This window comes from Oncorhynchus clarkii, chromosome 3 (genome assembly GCF_045791955.1).
Source record: "Oncorhynchus clarkii lewisi isolate Uvic-CL-2024 chromosome 3, UVic_Ocla_1.0, whole genome shotgun sequence".
Taxonomy (NCBI): domain Eukaryota; kingdom Metazoa; phylum Chordata; class Actinopteri; order Salmoniformes; family Salmonidae; genus Oncorhynchus; species Oncorhynchus clarkii.
The window spans coordinates 89,436,547-89,461,016 of record NC_092149.1 but is presented as its reverse complement, the minus strand read 5'-3'; the positions used below and the strand labels follow the sequence as shown (position 1 = coordinate 89,461,016).

The window sequence follows — 24,470 nt, the reverse complement described above, 5'->3', positions numbered from 1 at the left end:
CCCGTCACCCTTTACGCTGCCAGTAGAGTCCCCGTCACCCTTTACGCTGCCAGTAGAGTCCCCGTCACCCTTTACGCTGCCAGAAGAGTCCCCGTCACCCTTTACGCTGCCAGTAGAGTCCCCGTCACCCTTTACGCTGCCAGTAGAGTCCCGTTCCCCCTTTACGCTGCCAGTAGAGTCCCCGTCACCCTTTACGCTGCCAGTAGAGTCCCCGTCACCCTTTACGCTGCCAGTAGAGTCCCCGTCACCCTTTATGCTGCCAGTAGAGTTCCCGACACCCTTTACGCTGCCAGTAGAGTCCCCGTCACACTATACGCTGCCAGTAGAGTCCCTGTCACCCTTTACGCTGCCAGTAGAGTCCCCGTCACCCTTTACGCTGCCAGTAGAGTCCCCGTCACACTATACGCTGCCAGTAGAGTCCCGTTCCCCCTTTACGCTGCCAGTAGAGTCCCCGTCACCCTTTACGCTGCCAGTAGAGTCCCCGTCACACTATACGCTGCCAGTAGTCCCTGTCACCCTTTACGCTGCCAGTAGAGTCCCCGTCACCCTTTACGCTGCCAGTAGAGTCCCGTTCCCCCTTTACGCTGCCAGTAGAGTCCCCGTCACCCTTTACGCTGCCAGTAGAGTCCCCGTCACCCTTTACGCTGCCAGTAGAGTCCCCGTCACCCTTTACGCTGCCAGTAGAGTTCCCGACACCCTTTACGCTGCCAGTAGAGTCCCCGTCACACTATACGCTGCCAGTAGAGTCCCTATCACCCTTTACGCTGCCAGTAGAGTCCCCGTCACCCTTTACGCTGCCAGTAGAGTCCCCGTCACACTATACGCTGCCAGTAGAGTCCCGTTCCCCCTTTACGCTGCCAGTAGAGTCCCCGTCACCCTTTACGCTGCCAGTAGAGTCCCCGTCACACTATACGCTGCCAGTAGTCCCCGTCACCCTTTACGCTGCCAGTAGAGTCCCCGTCACCCTTTACGCTGCCAGCAGTAGAGTCCCCGTCACCCTTTACGCTGCCAGTAGAGTCCCCGTCACCCTTTACGCTGCCAGTAGAGTCCCCGTCACCCTTTACGCTGCCAGTAGAGTCCCGTTCCCCCTTTACGCTGCCAGTAGAGTCCCCGTCACCCTTTACGCTGCCAGTAGAGTCCCCGTCACCCTTTACGCTGCCAGTAGAGTCCCCGTCACCCTTTACGCTGCCAGTAGAGTCCCCGTCACCCTTTACGCTGCCAGCAGTAGAGTCCCCGTCACCCTTTACGCTGCCAGTAGAGTCCCCGTCACCCTTTACGCTGCCAGCAGTAGAGTCCCGTTCCCCCTTTACGCTGCCAGTAGAGTCCCCGTCACCCTTTACGCTGCCAGTAGAGTCCCCGTCACCCTTTACGCTGCCAGTAGAGTCCCTCTTCCTGCCAGTAGAGTTCCCGTCACCCTTTACGCTGCCAGTAGAGTCCCCGTCACCCTTTACGCTGCCAGTAGAGTCCCCGTCACCCTTTACGCTGCCAGTAGAGTCCCCGTCACACTATACGCTGCCAGTAGAGTCCCCGTCACCCTTTACGCTGCCAGTAGAGTCCCCGTCACCCTTTACGCTGCCAGTAGAGTCCCCGTCACACTATACGCTGCCAGTAGAGTCCCGTTCCCCCTTTACGCTGCCAGTAGAGTCCCCGTCACCCTTTACGCTGCCAGTAGAGTCCCCGTCACCCTTTACGCTGCCAGTAGAGTCCCCGTCACCCTTTACGCTGCCAGTAGAGTCCCCGTCACACTATACGCTGCCAGTAGAGTCCCGTTCCCCCTTTACGCTGCCAGTAGAGTCCCCGTCACCCTTTACGCTGCCAGTAGAGTCCCCGTCACACTATACGCTGCCAGTAGTCCCTGTCACCCTTTACGCTGCCAGTAGAGTCCCCGTCACCCTTTACGCTGCCAGTAGAGTCCCGTTCCCCCTTTACGCTGCCAGTAGAGTCCCCGTCACCCTTTACGCTGCCAGTAGAGTTCACGTCACCCTTTACGCTGCCAGTAGAGTCCCGTTCCCCCTTTACGCTGCCAGTAGAGTCCCGTCACCCTTTACGCTGCCAGTAGAGTCCCCGTCACCCTTTACGCTGCCAGTAGAGTTCCCGTCACCCTTTACGCTGCCAGTAGAGTTCCCGTCACCCTTTACGCTGCCAGTAGAGTCCCCGTCACCCTTTACGCTGCCAGCAGTAGAGTCCCCCTCACCTTTTACGCTGCCAGCAGTAGAGTCCCTGTCACCCTTTACGCTGCCAGTAGAGTCCCCGTCACCCTTTACGCTGCCAGTAGAGTCCCCGTCACCCTTTACGCTGCCAGTAGAGTCCCCGTCACCCTTTACGCTGCCAGTAGAGTCCCCGTCACCCTTTACGCTGCCAGCAGTAGAGTCCCCGTCACCCTTTACGCTGCCAGTAGAGACCCCGTCACCCTTTACGCTGCCAGCAGTAGAGTCCCCGTCACCCTTTACGCTGCCAGCAGTAGAGTTCCTGTCACCCTTTACACTGCCAGTATAGTCCCCGCCACCCTTTACGCTGCCAGCAGTAGAGTCCCCGTCACCCTTTACGTTGCCAGTAGAGTCCCCGTCACCCTTTACGCTGCCAGCAGTAGAGTCCCCGTCACCCTTTACGCTGCCAGTAGAGTTCCCGTCACCCTTTACGCTGCCAGTATAGTCCCCGTCACCCTTTACGCTGCCAGCAGTAGAGTCCCCGTCACCCTTTACGCTGCCAGTAGAGTCCCCGTCACCCTTTACGCTGCCAGTAGAGTCCCCGTCACCCTTTACGCTGCCAGTAGAGTCCCCGTCACCCTTTACGCTGCCAATAGAGTCCCCGTCACCCTTTACGCTGCCAGTAGAGTCCCCGTCACCCTTTACGCTGCCAGTAGAGTCCCCGTCACCCTTTACGCTGCAAGTAGAGTCCCCGTCACCCTTTACGCTGCCAGTAGAGTCCCCGTCACCCTTTACGCTGCCAGTAGAGTCCCCGTCACCCTTTACGCTGCCAGAAGAGTCCCCGTCACCCTTTACGCTGCCAGTAGAGTCCCCGTCACCCTTTACGCTGCCAGTAGAGTCCCGTTCCCCCTTTACGCTGCCAGTAGAGTCCCCGTCACCCTTTACGCTGCCAGTAGAGTCCCCGTCACCCTTTACGCTGCCAGTAGAGTCCCCGTCACCCTTTATGCTGCCAGTAGAGTTCCCGACACCCTTTACGCTGCCAGTAGAGTCCCCGTCACACTATACGCTGCCAGTAGAGTCCCTGTCACCCTTTACGCTGCCAGTAGAGTCCCCGTCACCCTTTACGCTGCCAGTAGAGTCCCCGTCACACTATACGCTGCCAGTAGAGTCCCGTTCCCCCTTTACGCTGCCAGTAGAGTCCCCGTCACCCTTTACGCTGCCAGTAGAGTCCCCGTCACACTATACGCTGCCAGTAGTCCCTGTCACCCTTTACGCTGCCAGTAGAGTCCCCGTCACCCTTTACGCTGCCAGTAGAGTCCCGTTCCCCCTTTACGCTGCCAGTAGAGTCCCCGTCACCCTTTACGCTGCCAGTAGAGTCCCCGTCACCCTTTACGCTGCCAGTAGAGTCCCCGTCACCCTTTACGCTGCCAGTAGAGTTCCCTACACCCTTTACGCTGCCAGTAGAGTCCCCGTCACACTATACGCTGCCAGTAGAGTCCCTATCACCCTTTACGCTGCCAGTAGAGTCCCCGTCACCCTTTACGCTGCCAGTAGAGTCCCCGTCACACTATACGCTGCCAGTAGAGTCCCGTTCCCCCTTTACGCTGCCAGTAGAGTCCCCGTCACCCTTTACGCTGCCAGTAGAGTCCCCGTCACACTATACGCTGCCAGTAGTCCCCGTCACCCTTTACGCTGCCAGTAGAGTCCCCGTCACCCTTTACGCTGCCAGCAGTAGAGTCCCCGTCACCCTTTACGCTGCCAGTAGAGTCCCCGTCACCCTTTACGCTGCCAGTAGAGTCCCCGTCACCCTTTACGCTGCCAGTAGAGTCCCGTTCCCCCTTTACGCTGCCAGTAGAGTCCCCGTCACCCTTTACGCTGCCAGTAGAGTCCCCGTCACCCTTTACGCTGCCAGTAGAGTCCCCGTCACCCTTTACGCTGCCAGTAGAGTCCCCGTCACCCTTTACGCTGCCAGCAGTAGAGTCCCCGTCACCCTTTACGCTGCCAGTAGAGTCCCCGTCACCCTTTACGCTGCCAGCAGTAGAGTCCCGTTCCCCCTTTACGCTGCCAGTGGAGTCCCCGTCACCCTTTACGCTGCCAGTAGAGTCCCCGTCACCCTTTACGCTGCCAGTAGAGTCCCTCTTCCTGCCAGTAGAGTTCCCGTCACCCTTTACGCTGCCAGTAGAGTCCCCGTCACCCTTTACGCTGCCAGTAGAGTCCCCGTCACCCTTTACGCTGCCAGTAGAGTCCCCGTCACACTATACGCTGCCAGTAGAGTCCCCGTCACCCTTTACGCTGCCAGTAGAGTCCCCGTCACCCTTTACGCTGCCAGTAGAGTCCCCGTCACACTATACGCTGCCAGTAGAGTCCCGTTCCCCCTTTACGCTGCCAGTAGAGTCCCCGTCACCCTTTACGCTGCCAGTAGAGTCCCCGTCACCCTTTACGCTGCCAGTAGAGTCCCCGTCACCCTTTACGCTGCCAGTAGAGTCCCCGTCACACTATACGCTGCCAGTTGAGTCCCGTTCCCCCTTTACGCTGCCAGTAGAGTCCCCGCCACACTTTACGCTGCCAGTAGGGTCCCTGTCACCCTTTACGCTGCCAGCAGTAGAGTCCCCGTCACCATTTACGCTGCCAGTAGAGTCCCCGTCACCCTTTACGCTGCCAGCAGTAGAGTCCCGTTCCCACTTTACGCTGCCAGTAGAGTCCCCGTCACCCTTTACGCTGCCAGTAGAGTCCCCGTCACCCTTTACGCTGCCAGTAGAGTCCCCGTCACCCTTTACGCTGCCAGTAGAGTTCCCGTCACCCTTTACGCTGCCAGTAGAGTCCCCGTCACCCTTTACGCTGCCAGTAGAGTCCCCGTCACCCTTTACGCTGCCAGTAGAGTCCCCGTCACACTATACGCTGCCAGTAGAGTCCCCGTCACCCTTTACGCTGCCAGTAGAGTTCCCGTCACCGTTTACGCTGCCAGTAGAGTCCCCGTCACCCTTTACGCTGCCAGTAGAGTCCCCGTCACACTATACGCTGCCAGTAGAGTCCCGTTCCCCCTTTACGCTGCCAGTAGAGTCCCCGTCACCCTTTACGCTGCCAGCAGTAGAGTCCCCGTAACCCTTTACGCTGCCAGTAGAGTCCCCGTCACCCTTTACGCTGCCAGCAGTAGAGTCACCGTCACCCTTTACGCTGCCAGTAGAGTCCCCGTCACCCTTTACGCTGCCAGTAGAGTCCCCGTCACCCTTTACGCTGCCAGTAGAGTCCCCATCACCCTTTACGCTGCCAGCAGTAGAGTCCCGTTCCCCCTTTACGCTGCCAGTAGAGTCCCCGTCACCCTTTACGCTGCCAGTAGAGTCCCCGTCACCCTTTACGCTGCCAGTAGAGTCCCCGTCACCCTTTACGCTGCCAGTAGAGTTCCCGTCACCCTTTACGCTGCCAGTAGAGTCCCCGTCACCCTTTACGCTGCCAGTAGAGTCCCCGTCACCCTTTACGCTGCCAGTAGAGTCCCCGTCACCCTTTACGCTGCCAGAAGAGTCCCCATCACCCTTTACGCTGCCAGTAGAGTCCCGTTCCCCCTTTACGCTGCCAGTAGAGTCCCCGTCACCCTTTACGCTGCCAGTAGAGTCCCCGTCACACTATACGCTGCCAGTAGAGTCCCCGTCACCCTTTACGCTGCCAGTAGAGTCCCCGTCACCCTTTACGCTGCCAGCAGTAGAGTCCCCGTCACCCTTTACGCTGCCAGTAGAGTTCCCGTCACCGTTTACGCTGCCAGTAGAGTCCCCGTCACCCTTTACGCTGCCAGTAGAGTCCCCGTAGAGTCCCCGTCACCCTTTACGCTGCCAGCAGTAGAGTCCCGTTCCCCCTTTACGCTGCCAGTAGAGTCCCCGTCACCCTTTACGCTGCCAGTAGAGTCCCCGTCACCCTTTACGCTGCCAGTAGAGTCCCCGTCACCCTTTACGCTGCCAGTAGAGTTCCTGTCACCCTTTATGCTGCCAGTAGAGTCCCCGTCACCCTTTACGCTGCCAGTAGAGTCCCCGTCACCCTTTACGCTGCCAGGAGAGTCCCCGTCACACTATACGCTGCCAGTAGAGTCCCCGTCACCCTTTACGCTGCCAGTAGTCCCCGTCACCCTTTACGCTGCCATCAGTAGAGTCCCCGTCACCCTTTACGCTGCCAGTAAAGTCCCCGTCACCCTTTACGCTGCCAGCAGTAGAGTCCCGTTCCCCCTTTACGCTGCCAGTAGAGTCCCCGTCACCCTTTACGCTGCCAGTAGAGTCCCTGTCACCCTTTACGCTGCCAGTAGAGTCCCCGTCACCCTTTACGCTGCCAGTAGAGTTCCCGTCACCCTTTACGCTGCCAGTAGAGTCCCCGTCACCCTTTACGCTGCCAGTAGAGTCCCCGTCACACTATACGCTCCCAGTAGAGTCCCCGTCACCCTTTACGCTGCCAGTAGAGTCCCGTTCCCCCTTTACGCTGCCAGTAGAGTCCCCGTCACCCTTTACGCTGCCAGTAGAGTCCCCGTCACACTATACGCTGCCAGTAGAGTCCCCGTCACCCTTTACGCTGCCAGTAGAGTCCCCGTCACCCTTTACGCTGCCAGTAGAGTCCCCGTCACCCTTTACGCTGCCAGTAGAGTCCCCGTCACCCTTTACGCTGCCAGTAGAGTCCCCGTCACCCTTTACGCTGCCAGTAGAGTTCCCGTCACCCTTTACGCTGCCAGTAGAGTCCCCGTCACCCTTTACGCTGCCAGTAGAGTCCCCGTCACCCTTTACGCTGCCAGTAGAGTCCCCGTCACACTATACGCTGCCAGTAGAGTCCCGTTCCCCCTTTACGCTGCCAGTAGAGTCCCCGTCACCCTTTACGCTGCCATCAGTAGAGTCCCCGTCACCCTTTACGCTGCCAGTAGAGTCCCCGTCACCCTTTACGCTGCCAGTAGAGTCCCCGTCACCCTTTACGCTGCCAGCAATAGAGTCCCGTTCCCCCTTTACGCTGCCAGTAGAGTCCCCGTCACCCTTTACGCTGCCAGTAGAGTCCCCGTCACCCTTTACGCTGCCAGTAGAGTCCCCGTCACACTATACGCTGCCAGTAGAGTCCCCGTCACCCTTTACGCTGCCAGTAGAGTCCCCGTTCCCCCTTTACGCTGCCAGTAGAGTCCCCGTCACCCTTTACGCTGCCAGTAGAGTCCCCGTCACCCTTTACACTGCCATCAGTAGAGTCCCCGTCACCCTTTACGCTGCCAGCAGTAGAGTCCCGTTCCCCCTTTACGCTGCCAGTAGAGTCCCCGTCACCCTTTACGCTGCCAGTAGAGTCCCCGTCACCCTTTACGCTGCCAGTAGAGTCCCCGTCACCCTTTACGCTGCCAGTAGAGTTCCCGTCACCCTTTACGCTGCCAGTAGAGTCCCCGTTACCCTTTACGCTGCCAGTAGAGTCCCCGTCACCCTTTACGCTGCCAGTAGAGTCCCCGTCACACTATACGCTGCCAGTAGAGTCCCCGTCACCCTTTACGCTGCCAGTAGAGTCCCCGTCACCCTTTACGCTGCCAGTAGAGTCCCCGTCACCCTTTACGCTGCCAGTAGAGTCCCCTTCACACTATACACTGCCAGTAGAGTCCCGTTCCCCCTTTACGCTGCCAGTAGAGTCTCCGTCACCCTTTACGCTGCCAGCAGTAGAGTCCCCGTCACCCTTTTTGCTGCCAGCAGTAGAGTCCCCGTCACCCTTTACGCTGCCAGCAGTAGAGTCCCGTTCCCCCTTTACGCTGCCAGTAGAGTCCCCGTCACCCTTTACGCTGCCAGTAGAGTCCCCGTCACCCTTTACGCTGCCAGTAGAGTCCCCGTCACCCTTTACGCTGCCAGTAGAGTTCCTGTCACCCTTTATGCTGCCAGTAGAGTCCCCGTCACCCTTTACGCTGCCAGTAGAGTCCCCGTCACCCTTTACGCTGCCAGGAGAGTCCCCGTCACACTATACGCTGCCAGTAGAGTCCCCGTCACCCTTTACGCTGCCAGTAGTCCCCGTCACCCTTTACGCTGCCATCAGTAGAGTCCCCGTCACCCTTTACGCTGCCAGTAAAGTCCCCGTCACCCTTTACGCTGCCAGCAGTAGAGTCCCGTTCCCCCTTTACGCTGCCAGTAGAGTCCCCGTCACCCTTTACGCTGCCAGTAGAGTCCCTGTCACCCTTTACGCTGCCAGTAGAGTCCCCGTCACCCTTTACGCTGCCAGTAGAGTTCCCGTCACCCTTTACGCTGCCAGTAGAGTCCCCGTCACCCTTTACGCTGCCAGTAGAGTCCCCGTCACACTATACGCTCCCAGTAGAGTCCCCGTCACCCTTTACGCTGCCAGTAGAGTCCCGTTCCCCCTTTACGCTGCCAGTAGAGTCCCCGTCACCCTTTACGCTGCCAGTAGAGTCCCCGTCACACTATACGCTGCCAGTAGAGTCCCCGTCACCCTTTACGCTGCCAGTAGAGTCCCCGTCACCCTTTACGCTGCCAGTAGAGTCCCCGTCACCCTTTACGCTGCCAGTAGAGTCCCCGTCACCCTTTACGCTGCCAGTAGAGTCCCCGTCACCCTTTACGCTGCCAGTAGAGTTCCCGTCACCCTTTACGCTGCCAGTAGAGTCCCCGTCACCCTTTACGCTGCCAGTAGAGTCTCTCCATCCCTCTCTTCTCCATCTTCCTCCTCTCCTCTCTCCATTCCTCTCCTCTCTCTCCATTCCTCTCTTCTCTCTACATCACTCTCCTCTCTCGCCATCCCTCTCCTCTCTTCTCTTCCCCTACTCCTACAGAGTAGGAGGAGGAAACGGAGAGAGAGGAGGAGGAGACGGAGACATTTCTCTGATGACCCTGATGAAAACCAAATACGAGCTGAATGCTTTATTCAGTAAAAAAAAAGCTGAATATTCCCAGGCTGAAGCAGAGATGGTAGGAATCTGGTGAAAAGGCAGGAAAACTGCAGTCAATTGAAATCTAGAGAAACAGATCGGCAAGTCGGTGGAATCTGAAATAAGACAGCCAAGCTGATTACCAATCATAAAGAAATAAACAATATATTTACAGACTTTTATCAAGAACTTTCTACTTCAGACAGTCCTTTAGCTATGCAGAAAGCATAGGCATTCTTTCAGAATTTCAAACCTTCCTAAACTAACAGAGGAAGACAGGAAAGTACGTTCATCTCTAGGAGACAGAACGCGTCTCCTTCCTGCGCGGTATGACGGATGCGTGGTCCCATGGTGTTTATACTTTCGTACTGTTGTTTGTACAGATGAACGTGGTACCTTCAGGCCACTGTTTTTATTCTGAGGTCTTGGCTGATTTCTTTAGATTTTCCCATGATGTCAAGCAAAGAGGCACTGAGTTTGAAGGTAGGCCTTGAAATACATCCACAGGTACACCTCCAATTGACTCAAATGATGTCAATTAGCTTATCAGAAGCTTCTAAAGCCATGACATCATTTTCTGGAATTTTCCAATCTGTTTAAAGACACATTCAACTTAGTGTATGTAATCTTCTGACACCCTGGAATTGTGATACAATTGTTGGAAAAATTACTTGTGTCATGTACAAAGTACATGTCCTAACCGACTTGCCAAAACTATAGTTTGTTAACAAGAAATGTGTGGAGTGGTTGAAAGACGAGTTTTAATTATTCCAACCTAAGTATATGTAAACTTCCGACTTCAACTGTGTCTGTTGGTAGACAGTAGTAGTGAGTTATATCTGTTAGTAGACAGTAGTAGTGAGTTATATCTGTTGGTAGACAGTAGTAGTGAGGTATATCTGTTAGTAGACAGTAGTAGTGAGTTATATATTTTAGTAGACAGTAGTAGTGAGTTATATCTGTTGGTAGACAGTAGTAGTGAGTTATATATGTTGGTAGACAGTAGTAGTGAGGTATATCTGTTAGTAGACAGTAGTAGTGAATTATATATTTTAGTAGACAGTAGTAGTGAGTTATATCTGTTGGTAGACAGTAGTAGTGAGTTATATCTGTTGGTAGACAGTAGTAGTGAGTTATATCTGTTGGTAGACAGTAGTAGTGAGTTATATGTGTTGGTAGACAGTAGTAGTGAGTTATATCTGTTGGTAGACAGTAGTAGTGAGTTATATCTGTTGGTAGACAGTAGTAGTGAGGTATATCTGTTAGTAGACAGTAGTAGTGAGTTATATCTTTTAGTAGACAGTAGTAGTGAGTTATATCTGTTGGTAGACAGTAGTAGTGAGTTATATATGTTGGTAGACAGTAGTAGTGAGGTATATCTGTTAGTAGACAGTAGTAGTGAATTATATATTTTAGTAGACAGTAGTAGTGAGTTATATCTGTTGGTAGACAGTAGTAGTGAGTTATATCTGTTGGTAGACAGTAGTAGTGAGTTATATCTGTTGGTAGACAGTAGTAGTGAGTTATATGTGTTGGTAGACAGTAGTAGTGAGTTATATCTGTTGGTAGACAGTAGTAGTGAGTTATATCTGTTGGTAGACAGTAGTAGTGAGTTATATCTGTTAGTAGACAGTAGTAGTGAGTTATATCTGTTGGTAGACAGTAGTAGTGAGGTATATCTGTTAGTAGACAGTAGTAGTGAGTTATATCTTTTAGTAGACAGTAGTAGTGAGTTATATCTGTTGGTAGACAGTAGTAGTGAGTTATATCTGTTGGTAGACAGTAGTAGTGAGTTATATATGTTGGTAGACAGTAGTAGTGAGTTATATGTGTTGGTAGACAGTAGTAGTGAGTTATATCTGTTGGTAGACAGTAGTAGTGAGTTATATCTGTTGGGAGACAGTAGTAGTGAGTTATATCTGTTGGTAGACAGTAGTAGTGAGTTATATGTGTTGGTAGACAGTAGTAGTGAGTTATATCTGTTGGTAGACAGTAGTAGTGAGTTATATCTGTTGGTAGACAGTAGTAGTGAGGTATATCTGTTAGTAGACAGTAGTAGTGAGTTATATCTTTTAGTAGACAGTAGTAGTGAGTTATATCTGTTGGTAGACAGTAGTAGTGAGTTATATATGTTGGTAGACAGTAGTAGTGAGGTATATCTGTTAGTAGACAGTAGTAGTGAATTATATATTTTAGTAGACAGTAGTAGTGAGTTATATCTGTTGGTAGACAGTAGTAGTGAGTTATATCTGTTGGTAGACAGTAGTAGTGAGTTATATCTGTTGGTAGACAGTAGTAGTGAGTTATATGTGTTGGTAGACAGTAGTAGTGAGTTATATCTGTTGGTAGACAGTAGTAGTGAGTTATATCTGTTGGTAGACAGTAGTAGTGAGTTATATCTGTTAGTAGACAGTAGTAGTGAGTTATATCTGTTGGTAGACAGTAGTAGTGAGGTATATCTGTTAGTAGACAGTAGTAGTGAGTTATATCTTTTAGTAGACAGTAGTAGTGAGTTATATCTGTTGGTAGACAGTAGTAGTGAGTTATATCTGTTGGTAGACAGTAGTAGTGAGTTATATATGTTGGTAGACAGTAGTAGTGAGTTATATGTGTTGGTAGACAGTAGTAGTGAGTTATATCTGTTGGTAGACAGTAGTAGTGAGTTATATCTGTTGGGAGACAGTAGTAGTGAGTTATATCTGTTGGTAGACAGTAGTAGTGAGTTATATCTGTTAGTAGACAGTAGTAGTGAGTTATATCTGTTGGTAGACAGTAGTAGTGAGTTATATCTGTTGGTAGACAGTAGTAGTGAGTTGTATCTGTTAGTAGACAGTAGTAGTGAGTTATATCTTTTAGTAGACAGTAGTAGTGAGTTATATCTGTTGGTAGACAGTAGTAGTGAGTTATATCTGTTGGTAGACAGTAGTAGTGAGTTATATCTGTTGGTAGACAGTAGTAGTGAGTTACATCTGTTAGTAGACAGTAGTAGTGAGTTATATCTATTAGTAGACAGTAGTAGTGAGTTATATATTTTAGTAGACAGTAGTAGTGAGTTATATCTGTTGGTAGACAGTAGTAGTGAGTTACATCTGTTAGTAGACAGTAGTAGTGAGTTATATCTGTTGGTAGACAGTAGTAGTGAGTTATATCTGTTAGTAGACAATAGTAGTGAGTTATATATTTTAGTAGACAGTAGTAGTGAGTTATATCTTTTAGTACAGTAGTAGTGAGTTCTATCTGTTGGTATTTTATTTTAACTTTATTTAACTAGGCAAGTCAGTTAAGAACAAATTCTTATTTTCAATGACGGCCTAGGAGTAGACAGTAGTAGTGAGTCTGTGTGTATGATGTCACACTGAGTTGTATCTCATTGTAACGCTTGTCTTCGTCCTCCTCTGATGAGGAGTAAGAAATGTCAGACCAATGCGCAGCGTGGTAAGTGTCCATATTGTATTGAATACCGAACACTTGAACAAAAACAATAAAACGACAAAAATGAACAGTCCTGAACGTTGAAGCAAAACACAGAACAGAAAATAATCACCCACAACTCAAAGGTGAAACCAGGCTACCTAAGTATGGTTCTCAATCAGGGACAACCAGGCTACCTAAGTATGGTTCTCAATCAGGGACAACCAGGCTACCTAAGTATGGTTCTCAATCAGGGACAACCAGGCTACCTAAGTATGGTTCTCAATCAGGGACAACCAGGCTACCTAAGTATGGTTCTTAATCAGGGGACAACGATTGACAGCTGCCTCTGATTGAGAACCATACCAGGCCAAACACAGAAATACCAAATCATAGAAAAAAGAACATAGACTGCCCACCCCAACTCACGCCCTGACCATACTAAAACAAAGACAAAACAAAGGAACTAAGGCCAGAATGTGACACTCATGTTTGATATTAAAGACCGGAGGACAGGAGATCTCTTGAAGATCCCCCCTGTTGACTGCTGTTCCTGAAAGTGTTCATTAGTTTAGTTAGTTCAGTATGTGAAGTGAGTGAATGGGTGAATATTAGAGAGTGATGCACATCGTAAGCAAGGTGAACTGGCTCTCTAGCTTATGAAGGAGAAACATTTACCTTCTGTAGACCAAGTCTGTAGACCAAGCAATGTTTATCTATGTATGGTGCTGTGATCCTGAAATGGAAAGGATCTCCGTACCTGCCCCTAACCAACTCTGACCCCTAACCTCTGACCCCTGCTGTGTGATGTCATCCTCTGACCCTGTGATGTCATCATCCCCAGACCCGCGGCCGCTGTACCGCGAGGAGACCATTGTGATTGCCTTGGCGTCTGTCTCCATAGTAGCAGTGCTGATCGTGGCGCTGTTCTTCGGGTACCGCATGCTGAGTGGAGACAGGAAACAGGGACTACACAACATGGACATGATGGAGGCCGCAGCCTCAGAACCCAGCCTCGACCTGGACAGCCTTAAACTACTAGAGGTGAGTAGTGGTGTTGTAGTACTTAGGGTTGCTGTTACTAGTGGTTAGGGTTATTATGACATGACATGATGGAGGCTGCAGCCTCAGAACCCAGCCTCGACCTGGACAGCCTTAAACTACTAGAGGTGAGTAGTGGTGTTGTAGTACTTAGGGTTGCTGTTACTAGTGGTTAGGGTTATTATGACATGACATGATGGAGGCTGCAGCCTCAGAACCCAGCCTCGACTACTAGAGGTGAGTAGTGGTGTTGTAGTACTTAGGGTTGCTGTTACTAGTGGTTAGGGTTATTATGGCATGACATGATGGAGGCAGCAGCCTCAGAACCCAGCCTCGACCAGGACAGCCTTAAAGGACAACTCCACCACTTTTCAACCTCGTATTCATTCTCTCCAGCACCAGACCAGTGTCTACATATGTGAAAACATGTTTCTATAAACTGGGGTTAAAAAGAGAAGAAGAAAGGTCCTGTAAAAATGTTCTTTCTATCCAGAGGGAGGGTCGTTTCTAGGCAGAGGGAGGGTCGTTTCTAGGCAGAGGGAGGGTCGTTTCTAGGCAGAGGGAGGGTCGTTTCTAGGCAGAGGGATGGTCGTTTCTAGGCAGAGGGATGGTCGTTTCTTTGGAGCCAGAGGGGAGGGTCGTTTCTTTGTAGCCAGAGGGGAGGGTAGTTTCTTTGTAGCCAGAGGGTTGAGGGATGTTTCTTTGTAGCCAGAGAGTTGAGGGTTGTTTCTTTGTAGCCAGAGAGTTGAGGGTCGTTTCTCTCTAGCCAGAGAGTAGGGTCGTTTCTCTCTAGCCAGAGAGGAGGGTCGTTTCTCTCTAGCCAGAGAGGAGGGTCGTTTCTCTCTAGCCAGAGGGAGGGTCGTTTCTCTCTAGCCAGGGAGGAGGGTCGTTTCTCTCTAGCCAGAGGGAGGGTCGTTTCTAGGCAGAGGGATGGTCGTTTCTTTGGAGCCAGAGGGGAGGGTCGTTTCTTTGTAGCCAGAGGGTTGAGGGATGTTTCTTTGTAGCCAGAGGGTTGAGGGATGTTTCTTTGTAGCCAGAGAGTTGAGGGTTGTTTCTTTGTAGCCAGAGAGTTGAGAGCAGAGCAGAGCAGAGCAGAGGTCAGGATCAGAGCTCCTGCATTTTTCAGCATTTTCTTTAAAAAAGATAGATTAGGAGTTAGATAAACTTGGATTTTTTGTCAGGAACACATACTGGATTCTACCCTCTTCAACATAACCCCTACTTCAAATCAAAACTTAAAACCTACAACCTGATTTTGGACGGAATTACGGAATCACCTGGAAAGTTCACAACAACCAAGGATTTATTACCCTATATAGCAAATTCTCTGGAAAACAACAGAAACCTGAAAACACCATCCAACCTGGAACTGAGTGAGTAATGTTTAGTCTGAAACTATATTTTATTTCCAAAAGCCAAGAAGAAAAATACACAACATTACTTTATAAGGACTGAATTCTAACATAATTCTGCCAAGCTTGATACAGCTTCAACTAGCACTGACGTGTCAAGTGAGAGGTGTCAAAGCCCATTAGCCCAACAATGGCAGGAGAGTCACACAGTCTACCCCAACCAAATGGAGAGGCCTTAGAAGCTCCCTCCCGCTGTTCAGAGGTAATTAAAATACAGCACCCTTTGCATGTAAAGAATGATAAGGCAAGAAAAGACCACAAGAAGAAGCTCCTTATAGAAAATCAAGAAACACTTTTTGCTGACTATTACAAAAATGGGAACATCAGCAACCTTATCTTCCACACAAACCATACCCTGGCATGGCACAGTGCCATATTAGCACACTACCCCTTTGTTAAGAGAGGGGGGGTTAACGAGGGGTGGAAACTCAGGATACTTGATAACGAGGACTCTGAGTTAAGTTATATAAATATCTATAAATCCGGAACAGTAATGGTACAGAATAACCACAAACAGTTTCAGCTGGACTTTCACCTAATCAAAGAATTAGCCCAGCAGGAGAAGCTCTCCCTTGATAAAGATACCCCCACACCGAGCGGGTCAGACCAGACCTCTTCATTATGTAACCCCACAGATGAGCAACCCCCAGCGGAGAGTCAACCTCCCAGCACAGATTACCACTCCCTCATTGAAATGAAGGACAAATTCACCCAGCTGGAGGTAAGGCAGATGGAGCTGGAACAGCAGGTGATTACACTTCAGTCAGCACAGATCCAGACAACAGTCCAGCACAACAACAGCCCCTTAACCAGACCCGGAGAGCTGGAGGTGGACAGAGACATATCTGCACTTTGGACAGTGGTGAGACAAATACAACAGGAGAAAGAGGAGCAGAACAGAGCACTAGAGGAGAGTATCAGACTGCTGGTGGAGGAGAGGTTGAGGGGGATGGAGGAGAAGTTGAGGGGGACGGCGTGTGACAGAGAACAACCCACTAGAGAGGTGGCCGCCCCCACAGAGAAGCCAGCAGAACAGCCCACCTCAGCACCCAACAAAAGTCTCGACACCACAGCAGAACAGTCCACACCAGACCCTGACCATAGAGTCGACACCACAGCAGAACAGTCCACACCAGACCCTGACCATAGAGTCGACATCACAGCAGAACAGACAAATGAAGAACCCCAAGCCCAGAGGCTCTCACCCCCTCTGAGCACCCCCCCTGTCAGCCACCCTGATAGCCCTTTTGACAACCCCCCCACACCCACTGAGGACAAACACAAGACGCAGATTGTACTACTTATGGACTCAAATGGGAAATATATAGAAGAAAAAAAACTTTTTCCCAAACACAGTGTGTCTAAACTCTGGTGTCCAAACACCCAGCATGCCCTCGACCTTCTGTCTGAGGCCAAACTAGGCTCACCCAGCCACATAATAATACACACAGGCACAAACGACCTGAGAGCACAGCAGGAAAGAGTGGCCACAGCACTGAAGGGAGTGATTGAAAAGGCTTCTTCTACTTTCCCCAACGCACAAGTGGTTATCTCCACCCTGCTACCACGAAAATACTTCCACCCTGCCACAATACAGCGGGTAAATGCAAGTATTTCCCGTGACTGTGCCTCAAAACCAAACGTTTTCCTGGCCCACCACTCCATCCTGGACTTGAACAGCCTCTATGACCAGGTCCACCTCTACAAGGCAGCAGTGCCCACCTTTGCCCGAACTCTAAAGGACATCGCTCTCAAACGTATCCCCAACACTTCACACAGGAGCAACAGATCAATAGACACCCCATCCAGACCAGCGAGACACCCTCCCAGATCTGCAGGACCCCCCCTGGACCTACACATAGAGGACCCACGCCAAGAGGAATTACATCCAGACCACAGTACACCCAGACACATCCACACCCCCACCCCAACCAATCAACACCCCCCCACGTCAACCATGCCCACACCCCATTTAGGCCCCCTCAGATCAGACCTATGCCACTCCTGCCCACCCCATACACCCCACCCCCGCAAAGAGGGCCTCAACATGGAAGCCACACATACGCCCAGGTAGTGAGCGGGCAAACAGTCCCAACCCCCACTCTCACACTCGCCGAAGCCAATGGCATGTACCAGATGCTCAGCAGGCTCTGCTCACACTTACTGGCCTGAGGCCAAACCACGACCAACAACATTGGACACTCTATGGAACAAAAAGCCTTCACTATATTATCCTGGAATATCCAAGGCCTGAGGTCATCTGCCTTTGGCCTAAAGAGCAGAAACCCGGACTTCACCAAAGAAATCGGTAATACAGACATTGTCATCCTGCAAGAAACCTGGTATAGAGGAGACGGACCCACTGGTTGCCCTCTAGGTTACAGAGAGCTGGTAGTCCCATCCACCACACTACCAGGTGGGTGGTATAGAGGAGATGGACCCACTGGTTGCCCTCTAGGTTACAGAGAGCTGGTAGTCCCATCCACCACACTACCAGGTGGGTGGTATAGAGGAGACGGACCCACTGGTTGCCCTCTAGGTTACAGAGAGCTGGTAGTCCCATCCACCAAACTACCAGGTGTGAAACAGGGAAGGGACTCAGGGGGTATGCTAATTTGGTATAGAGCAGACCTAACTCACTCCATTAAATTAATCAAAACAGGAACATTCTACATTTGGCTAGAAATTCAAAAGGAAATTATCCTAACAGAGAAAAATGTCCTCCTGTGTGCTACCTATATCCCCCCACTAGAATCCCCATATTTTAATGAAGACAGCTTCTCCATCCTGGAGGGGGAAATCAATCATTTCCAGGCCCAGGGACATGTACTAGTCTGTGGCGACCTAAATGCCAGAACCGGACAAGAACCTGACACCCTAAGCACACAGGGGGACAAACACCTGCCTGGAGGTGACAGCATTCCCTCCCACATATGCCCCCCTAGGCACAACTATGACAACATAACCAACAAAAACGGGTCACAACTCCTGCAGCTCTGTCGCACGCTGGGTATGTACATAGTCAACGGTAGGCTTCGAGGGGACTCCTATGGTAGGTACACCTATAGCTCATCTCTTGGCAGTAGTACTGTAGACTACTTTATCACCGACCTCAACCCAGAGTCTCTCAGAGCGTTCACAGTCAGCCCACTGACACCCCTATCAGACCACAGCAAAATCACAGTCTACTTAAACAGAGCAATAATCAATCATGAGGCATCAAAGCCAAAGGAACTGAGTAACATTAAGAAATGCTATAGATGGAAGGAATGCAGTTTGGAAACCTACCAAAAAACAATTAGGCAACAACAAATTCAATCCCTTTTAGACAATTTCCTGGGTAAAACATTCCGCTGTAATAGTGAAGGTGTAAACTTGGCAGTAGAAAATCTTAACAGTATATTTGACCTCTCAGCTTCCCTATCAAATCTAAAAATCTCAAATAGAAAACCAAAGAAAATTAACAATAATGACAAATGGTTTGATGAAGAATGCAAAAATCTAAGAAAGAAATTGAGAAACCTGTCCAACCAAAAACATAGAGACCCGGAAAACCTGAGTCTACGCCTTCACTATGGTGAATCACTAAAACAATACAGAAATACACTACGGAAAAAGAAGGAACAGCATGTCAGAAATCAGCTCAATGCAATTGAAGAATCCATAGACTCTAACCACTTCTGGGAAAATTGGAAAACACTAAACAAACAACAACAAGAAGAATTATCTATCCAAAATGGAGATGTATGGGTAAACCACTTCTCCAATCTTTTTGGCTCTATAACAAAGAATAAAGAGCAAAAACATATACATGATCAAATACAGATCTTAGAATCATCTATTAAAGACTACCAGAACCCACTGGATTATCCAATTACATTGAATGAGTTACAGGACAAAATAAAAACCCTCCAACCCAAAAAGGCCTGTGGTGTTGATGGTATCCTCAATGAAATGATCAAATATACAGACAACAAATTCCAATTGGCTATACTAAAACTCTTTAACATCATACTTAGCTCTGGCATCTTCCCCAATATTTGGAACCAAGGACTGATCACCCCAATCCACAAAAGTGGAGACAAATTTGACCCCAATAACTACCGTGGAATATGTGTCAACAGTAACCTTGGGAAAATCCTCTGCATTATTATTAACAGCAGACTTGTACATTTCCTCATTGAAAACAATGTACTGAGCAAATGTCAAATTGGCTTTTTACCAAATTACCGTACAACAGACCATGTATTCACCCTGCACACCCTAATTGACAACCAAACAAACCAAAACAAAGGCAAAGTCTTCTCATGCTTTGTTGATTTCAAAAAAGCCTTCGACTCAATCTGGCATGAGGGTCTGCTATACAAACTGATGGAAAGTGGTGTTGGGGGTAAAACATACGACATTATAAAATCCATGTACACAAACAACAAGTGTGCGGTTAAAATTGGCAAAAAACACACACATTTCTTCACACAGGGTCGTGGGGTTAGACAGGGATGCAGCTTAAGCCCCACCCTCTTCAACATATATATCAACGAATTGGCGCGGGCACTAGAAAAGTCTGCAGCACCCGGCCTCCCCCTGCTAGAATCCGAAGTCAAATGTCTGCTGTTTGCCGATGATCTGGTGCTTCTGTCACCAACCAAGGAGGGCCTACAGCAGCACCTAGATCTTATGCACAGATTCTGTCAGACCTGGGCCCTGACAGTAAATCTCAGTAAGACCAAAAAAATAATGGTGTTCCAAAAAAGGTCCAGTCACCAGGACCACAAATACAAATTCAATCTAGACACTGTTGCCCTAGAGCACACAAAAAACTATACATACCTTGGCCTAAACATCAGCGCCACAGGTAACTTCCACAAAGCTGTGAACGATCTGAGAGACAAGGCAAGAAGGGCATTCTATGCCATCAAAAGAAACATAAATTTCAACATACCAATTAGGATTTGGCTAAAAATACTTGAATCAGTCATAGAGCCCATTGCCCTTTATGGTTGTGAGGTCTGGGGTCCGCTCACCAACCAAGACTTCACAAAATGGGACAAACACCAAATTGAGACTCTGCACGCAGAATTCTGCAAAAATATCCTCCGTGTACAACGTAGAACACCAAATAATGCATGCAGAGCAGAATTAGGCCGATACCCACTAATTATCAAAATCCAGAAAAGAGCCGTTAAATTCTACAACCACCTAAAAGGAAGTGATTCACAAACCTTCCATAACAAAGCCATCACCTACAGAGAGATGAACCTGGAGAAGAGTCCCCTAAGCAAGCTGGTCCTGGGGCTCTGTTCACAAACACAAACACACCCTACAGAGCCCCAGGACAACAGCACAATTAGACCCAACCAAATCATGAGAAAACAAAAAGATAATTACTTGACACATTGGAAAGAATTAACAAAAAAACAGAGCAAACTAGAATGCTATTTGGCCCTAAACAGAGAGTACACAGCGGCAGAATACCTGACCACTGTGACTGACCCAAAATTAAGGAAAGCTTTGACTATGTACAGACTCAGTGAGCATAGCCTTGCTATTGAGAAAGGCCGCCGTAGGCAGACATGGCTCTCAAGAGAAGACAGGCTATGTGCTCACTGCCCACAAAATGAGGTGGAAACTGAGCTGCACTTCCTAACCTCCTGCCCAATGTATGACCATATTAGAGAGACATATTTCCCTCAGATTACACAGATCCACAAAGAATTCGAAAACAAATCCAAATTTGAAAAACTCCCATATCTACTGGGTGAAATTCCACAGTGTGCCATCACAGCAGCAAGATTTGTGACCTGTTGCCACGAGAAAAGGGCAACCAGTGAAGAACACACACCATTGTAAATACAACCCATATTTATGCTTATTTATTTTATCTTGTGTCCTTTAACCATTTGTACATTGTTAAAACACTGTATATATATATATATATATAATATGACATTTGTAATGTCTTTACTGTTTTGAAACCTCTGTATGTGTAATGTTTACTGTTAATTTTTGTTGTTTTTCACTTTATATATTCACTTTGTATGTTGTCTACCTCACTTGCTTTGGCAATGTTAACACATGTTTCCCATGCCAATAAAGCCCTTGAATTGAATTGAAATTGAAATTGAATTGCTTCTTTGTAGCTAGAGAGTTGAGGGTCGTTTCTTTGTAGCCAGAGAGTTGAGGGTCGTTTCTTTGTAGCCAGAGAGTTGAGGGTCGTTTCTCTGTAGCCAGAGATTTGAGGGTTGTTTCTCTGTAGCCAGAGAGGAGGGTCGTTTCTCTGTAGCCAGAGAGGAGGGTCGTTTCTCTCTAGCCAGGGAGGAGGGTCGTTTCTCTCTAGCCAGAGAGGAGGGTCATTTCTCTCTAGCCAGAGAGGAGGGTTGTTTCTCTCGAGCCAGAGGGAGGGTCGTTTTCTTGCTCTCCAGGACACCGCGAATCTCAGTGTTTGACAATGTTTTTTTATTGATGATGTCATACAGTATGTAGACACTGGTGTTGTGCTGAACGTGGAGTTGAGTTGACCTTTAAACTCCTAGAGGTGAGACTAGAATGGCATTGTTATCACCTTACTAGCTTATAATGGATGGCCCCTTCCTCTCTCTCCCTCTATCTCTCTTCCTCTCTCCCCCTCCTTCTCTCTTACTCTCTCCCTCTCCCCTCTCTCTTCCTCTCTCCCTCGCCCCTCTCTCTTCCACTCTCACTCTCTGTCTCTTTCTCTCTCCCAGTTGATTGGTCGTGGGCGGTATGGCTCAGTGTATAAAGGTTCTTTAGACGAGCGCCCCGTGGCGGTCAAGGTGTTCACCTACCAGAACCGGCTGAACTTTGTCAACGAGCGAGCCATCTACCGTGTCCCACTGCTGGAGCACGATAACATCGCACGCTTCATCGTAGGAGACGAGAGACTCACAGCCGATGGACGCGTGGAGTACCTACTGGTCATGGAATATTACCCTCATGTGAGTACTGTACCTACTGGTCATGGAATATTACCCTCATGTGAGTACTGTACCTACGGGTCATGGAATATTACCCTCATGTGAGTACTGTACCTACTGGTCATGGAATATTACCCTCATGTGAGTACTGTACCTACTGGTCATGGAATATTACCCTCATGTGAGTACTGTACCTACTGGTCATGGAATATTACCCTCATGTGAGTACTGTACCTACTGGTCATGGAATATTACCCTCATGTGAGTACTGTACCTACGGGTCATGGAATATTACCCTCATGTGAGTACTGTACCTACTGGTCATGGAATATTACCCTCATGTGAGTACTGTACCCACTGGCCTGGCTGGAATATTACCCTCATGTGAGTACTGTACCCACTGGCCTGGCTGGGATATTACCCTCATGTGAGTACTGTACCCACTGGCCTGGCTGGGATATTACCCTCATGTGAGTACTGTACCCACTGGCCTGGCTGGGATATTACCCTCATGTGAGTACTGTACCCACTGGCCTGGCTGGGATATTACCCTCATGTGAGTACTGTACCCACTGTGGCCTGGCTGGGATATTACCCTCATGTGAGTACTGTACCCACTATGGCCTGGCTGGGATATTACCCTCATGTGAGTACTGTACCCACTGGCCTGGCTGGGATATTACCCTCATGTGAGTACTGTACCCACTGGCCTGGCTGGGATATTACCCTCATGTGAGTACTGTACCCACTGGCCTGGCTGGGATATTACCCTCATGTGAGTACTGTACCCACTGTGGCCTGGCTGGTCTAGGGGTAATGCCACAGCCTCTGGTGTCAGCATATGTTCAAATCCAGTCTCCTGTCCTTTGACACAGTCTGTCTTTCACCACTGTCATCCTCTATATGTTCTATACTATTACAAGACCTGTTGTTTGGATCATGGATTGTCATTGGTTGATACCAGGGAGTTATTCACCATAATCCCTGTGTAACAGTTCTATTTGAATTATCAAGATGCATCCACTGTCCCACAGCCCAGCCATACATTCATAAACTTCATCCACTGTCCCGCAGCCCAGCCAGGCATTTATAAACCTCATCCACAGTCCCGCAGCCCAGCCATACATTCATGAACTTCATCCACTGTCCCACAGCCCAGCCATACATTCATAAACTTCATCCATTGTCCCGCAGCCCGGCCATACATTCATAAACTTCATCCACTGTCCCACAGCCCAGCCATGCATTCATAAACTTCATCCACTGTCCCGCAGCCCAGCCATACATTCATAAACTTCATCCACTGTCCCACATCCCAGCCATACATTCATAAACGTCATCCACTGTCCCGCAGCGCAGCCATACATTCATAAACTTCATCCATTGTCCCGCAGCCCGGCCATGCATTCATAAACTTCATCCACTGTCCCGCAGCCCAGCCATACATTCATAAACTTCATCCACTGTCCCACATCCCAGCCATACATTCATAAACTTCATCCACTCTCTCCCAGAAAAAAGCATGGGGCAATACATAAGCCTCCCTGTCTTCCCTATCTTGCCGGTCTGTCCCTGTGCTAGATGTTGCAGGTTTTTGTTATGTGATGTCCACCTTGCCATAGAGAGAAGGAATGTGAAGAGACTGACAGCTTCTCTGATCCAGGTGAATTGATTTATCAGGATCATTATAAAGGATATAAGAAATGGCAACAATAGAAACAAAGGTAAAACAAATGACCGTGTACATAGTTTGCATATATCTTTTCAGCTATTTGACGCGATCATATGTTAGCTTTAGTTGGCCAGCTAGCTAGCAAAGGAAAATTATATAGAACAACCTTTAGTCGGGAGTTATCACAATAATCCACATGTTCACATGCCTTCACATGCCTAATTATAAAATTCATAGAGTATTACCCTCACATGATCCCTACATCTTAGATAGATAGAAGCTGTTCAACAGTCTGATGGTAATAAAAGCTGTTCAACAGTCTGATGGTGATAGAAGCTGTTCAACAGTCTGATGGTAATAGAAGCTGTTCAACAGTCTGATGGTATTAGAACCTGTTCAACAGTCTGATGGAGATAGAAACTGTTTAACAGTCTGATGGTGATAGAAGCTGTTCAACAGTCTGATGGTAATAGAAGCTGTTCAACAGTCTGATGGTATTAGAACCTGTTCAACAGTCTGATGGTGATAGAAGCTGTTTAACAGTCTGATGGAGATAGAAGCTGTTCAACAGTCTGATGGTGATAGAAGCTGTTCAACAGTCTGATGGTGATAGAAGCTGTTCAACAGTCTGATGGTGATAGAAGCTGTTCAACAGTCTGATGGTGATAGAAGCTGTTCAACAGTCTGATGGTAATAGAAGCTGTTTAACAGTCTGATGGTAATAGAAGCTGTTTAACAGTCTGATGGTAATAGAAGCTGTTCAACAGTCTGCTGGTCTGGTAATAGAAGCTGTTCAACAGTCTGATGGTAATAGAAGCTGTTCAACAGTCTGATGGTGATAGAAGCTGTTCAACAGTCTGATGGTAATAGAAGCTGTTCAACAGTCTGATGGTGATAGAAGCTGTTCAACAGTCTGATGGTGATAGAAGCTGTTCAACAGTCTGATGGTAATAGAAGCTGTTCAACAGTCTGATGGTAATAGAAGCTGTTCAACAG

The 24,470-nt window shown here is 49.1% G+C and overlaps 1 protein-coding gene across 1 annotated transcript in view; it reads left to right on the top strand.

Annotated features, from left to right (window-relative positions):
* LOC139386378 (bone morphogenetic protein receptor type-2-like) overlaps window positions 1–24,470 on the top strand; it is a 133,797-nt gene that overhangs the window by 75,961 nt on the left and 33,366 nt on the right. The window contains exons 4-6 of the mRNA XM_071131925.1: window positions 9,039–9,046; window positions 13,262–13,461; window positions 21,593–21,823. Of these exons, the coding sequence (XP_070988026.1) occupies window positions 9,039–9,046; window positions 13,262–13,461; window positions 21,593–21,823 (439 nt within the window). The remainder of the gene's footprint in view (window positions 1–9,038; window positions 9,047–13,261; window positions 13,462–21,592; window positions 21,824–24,470) is intronic.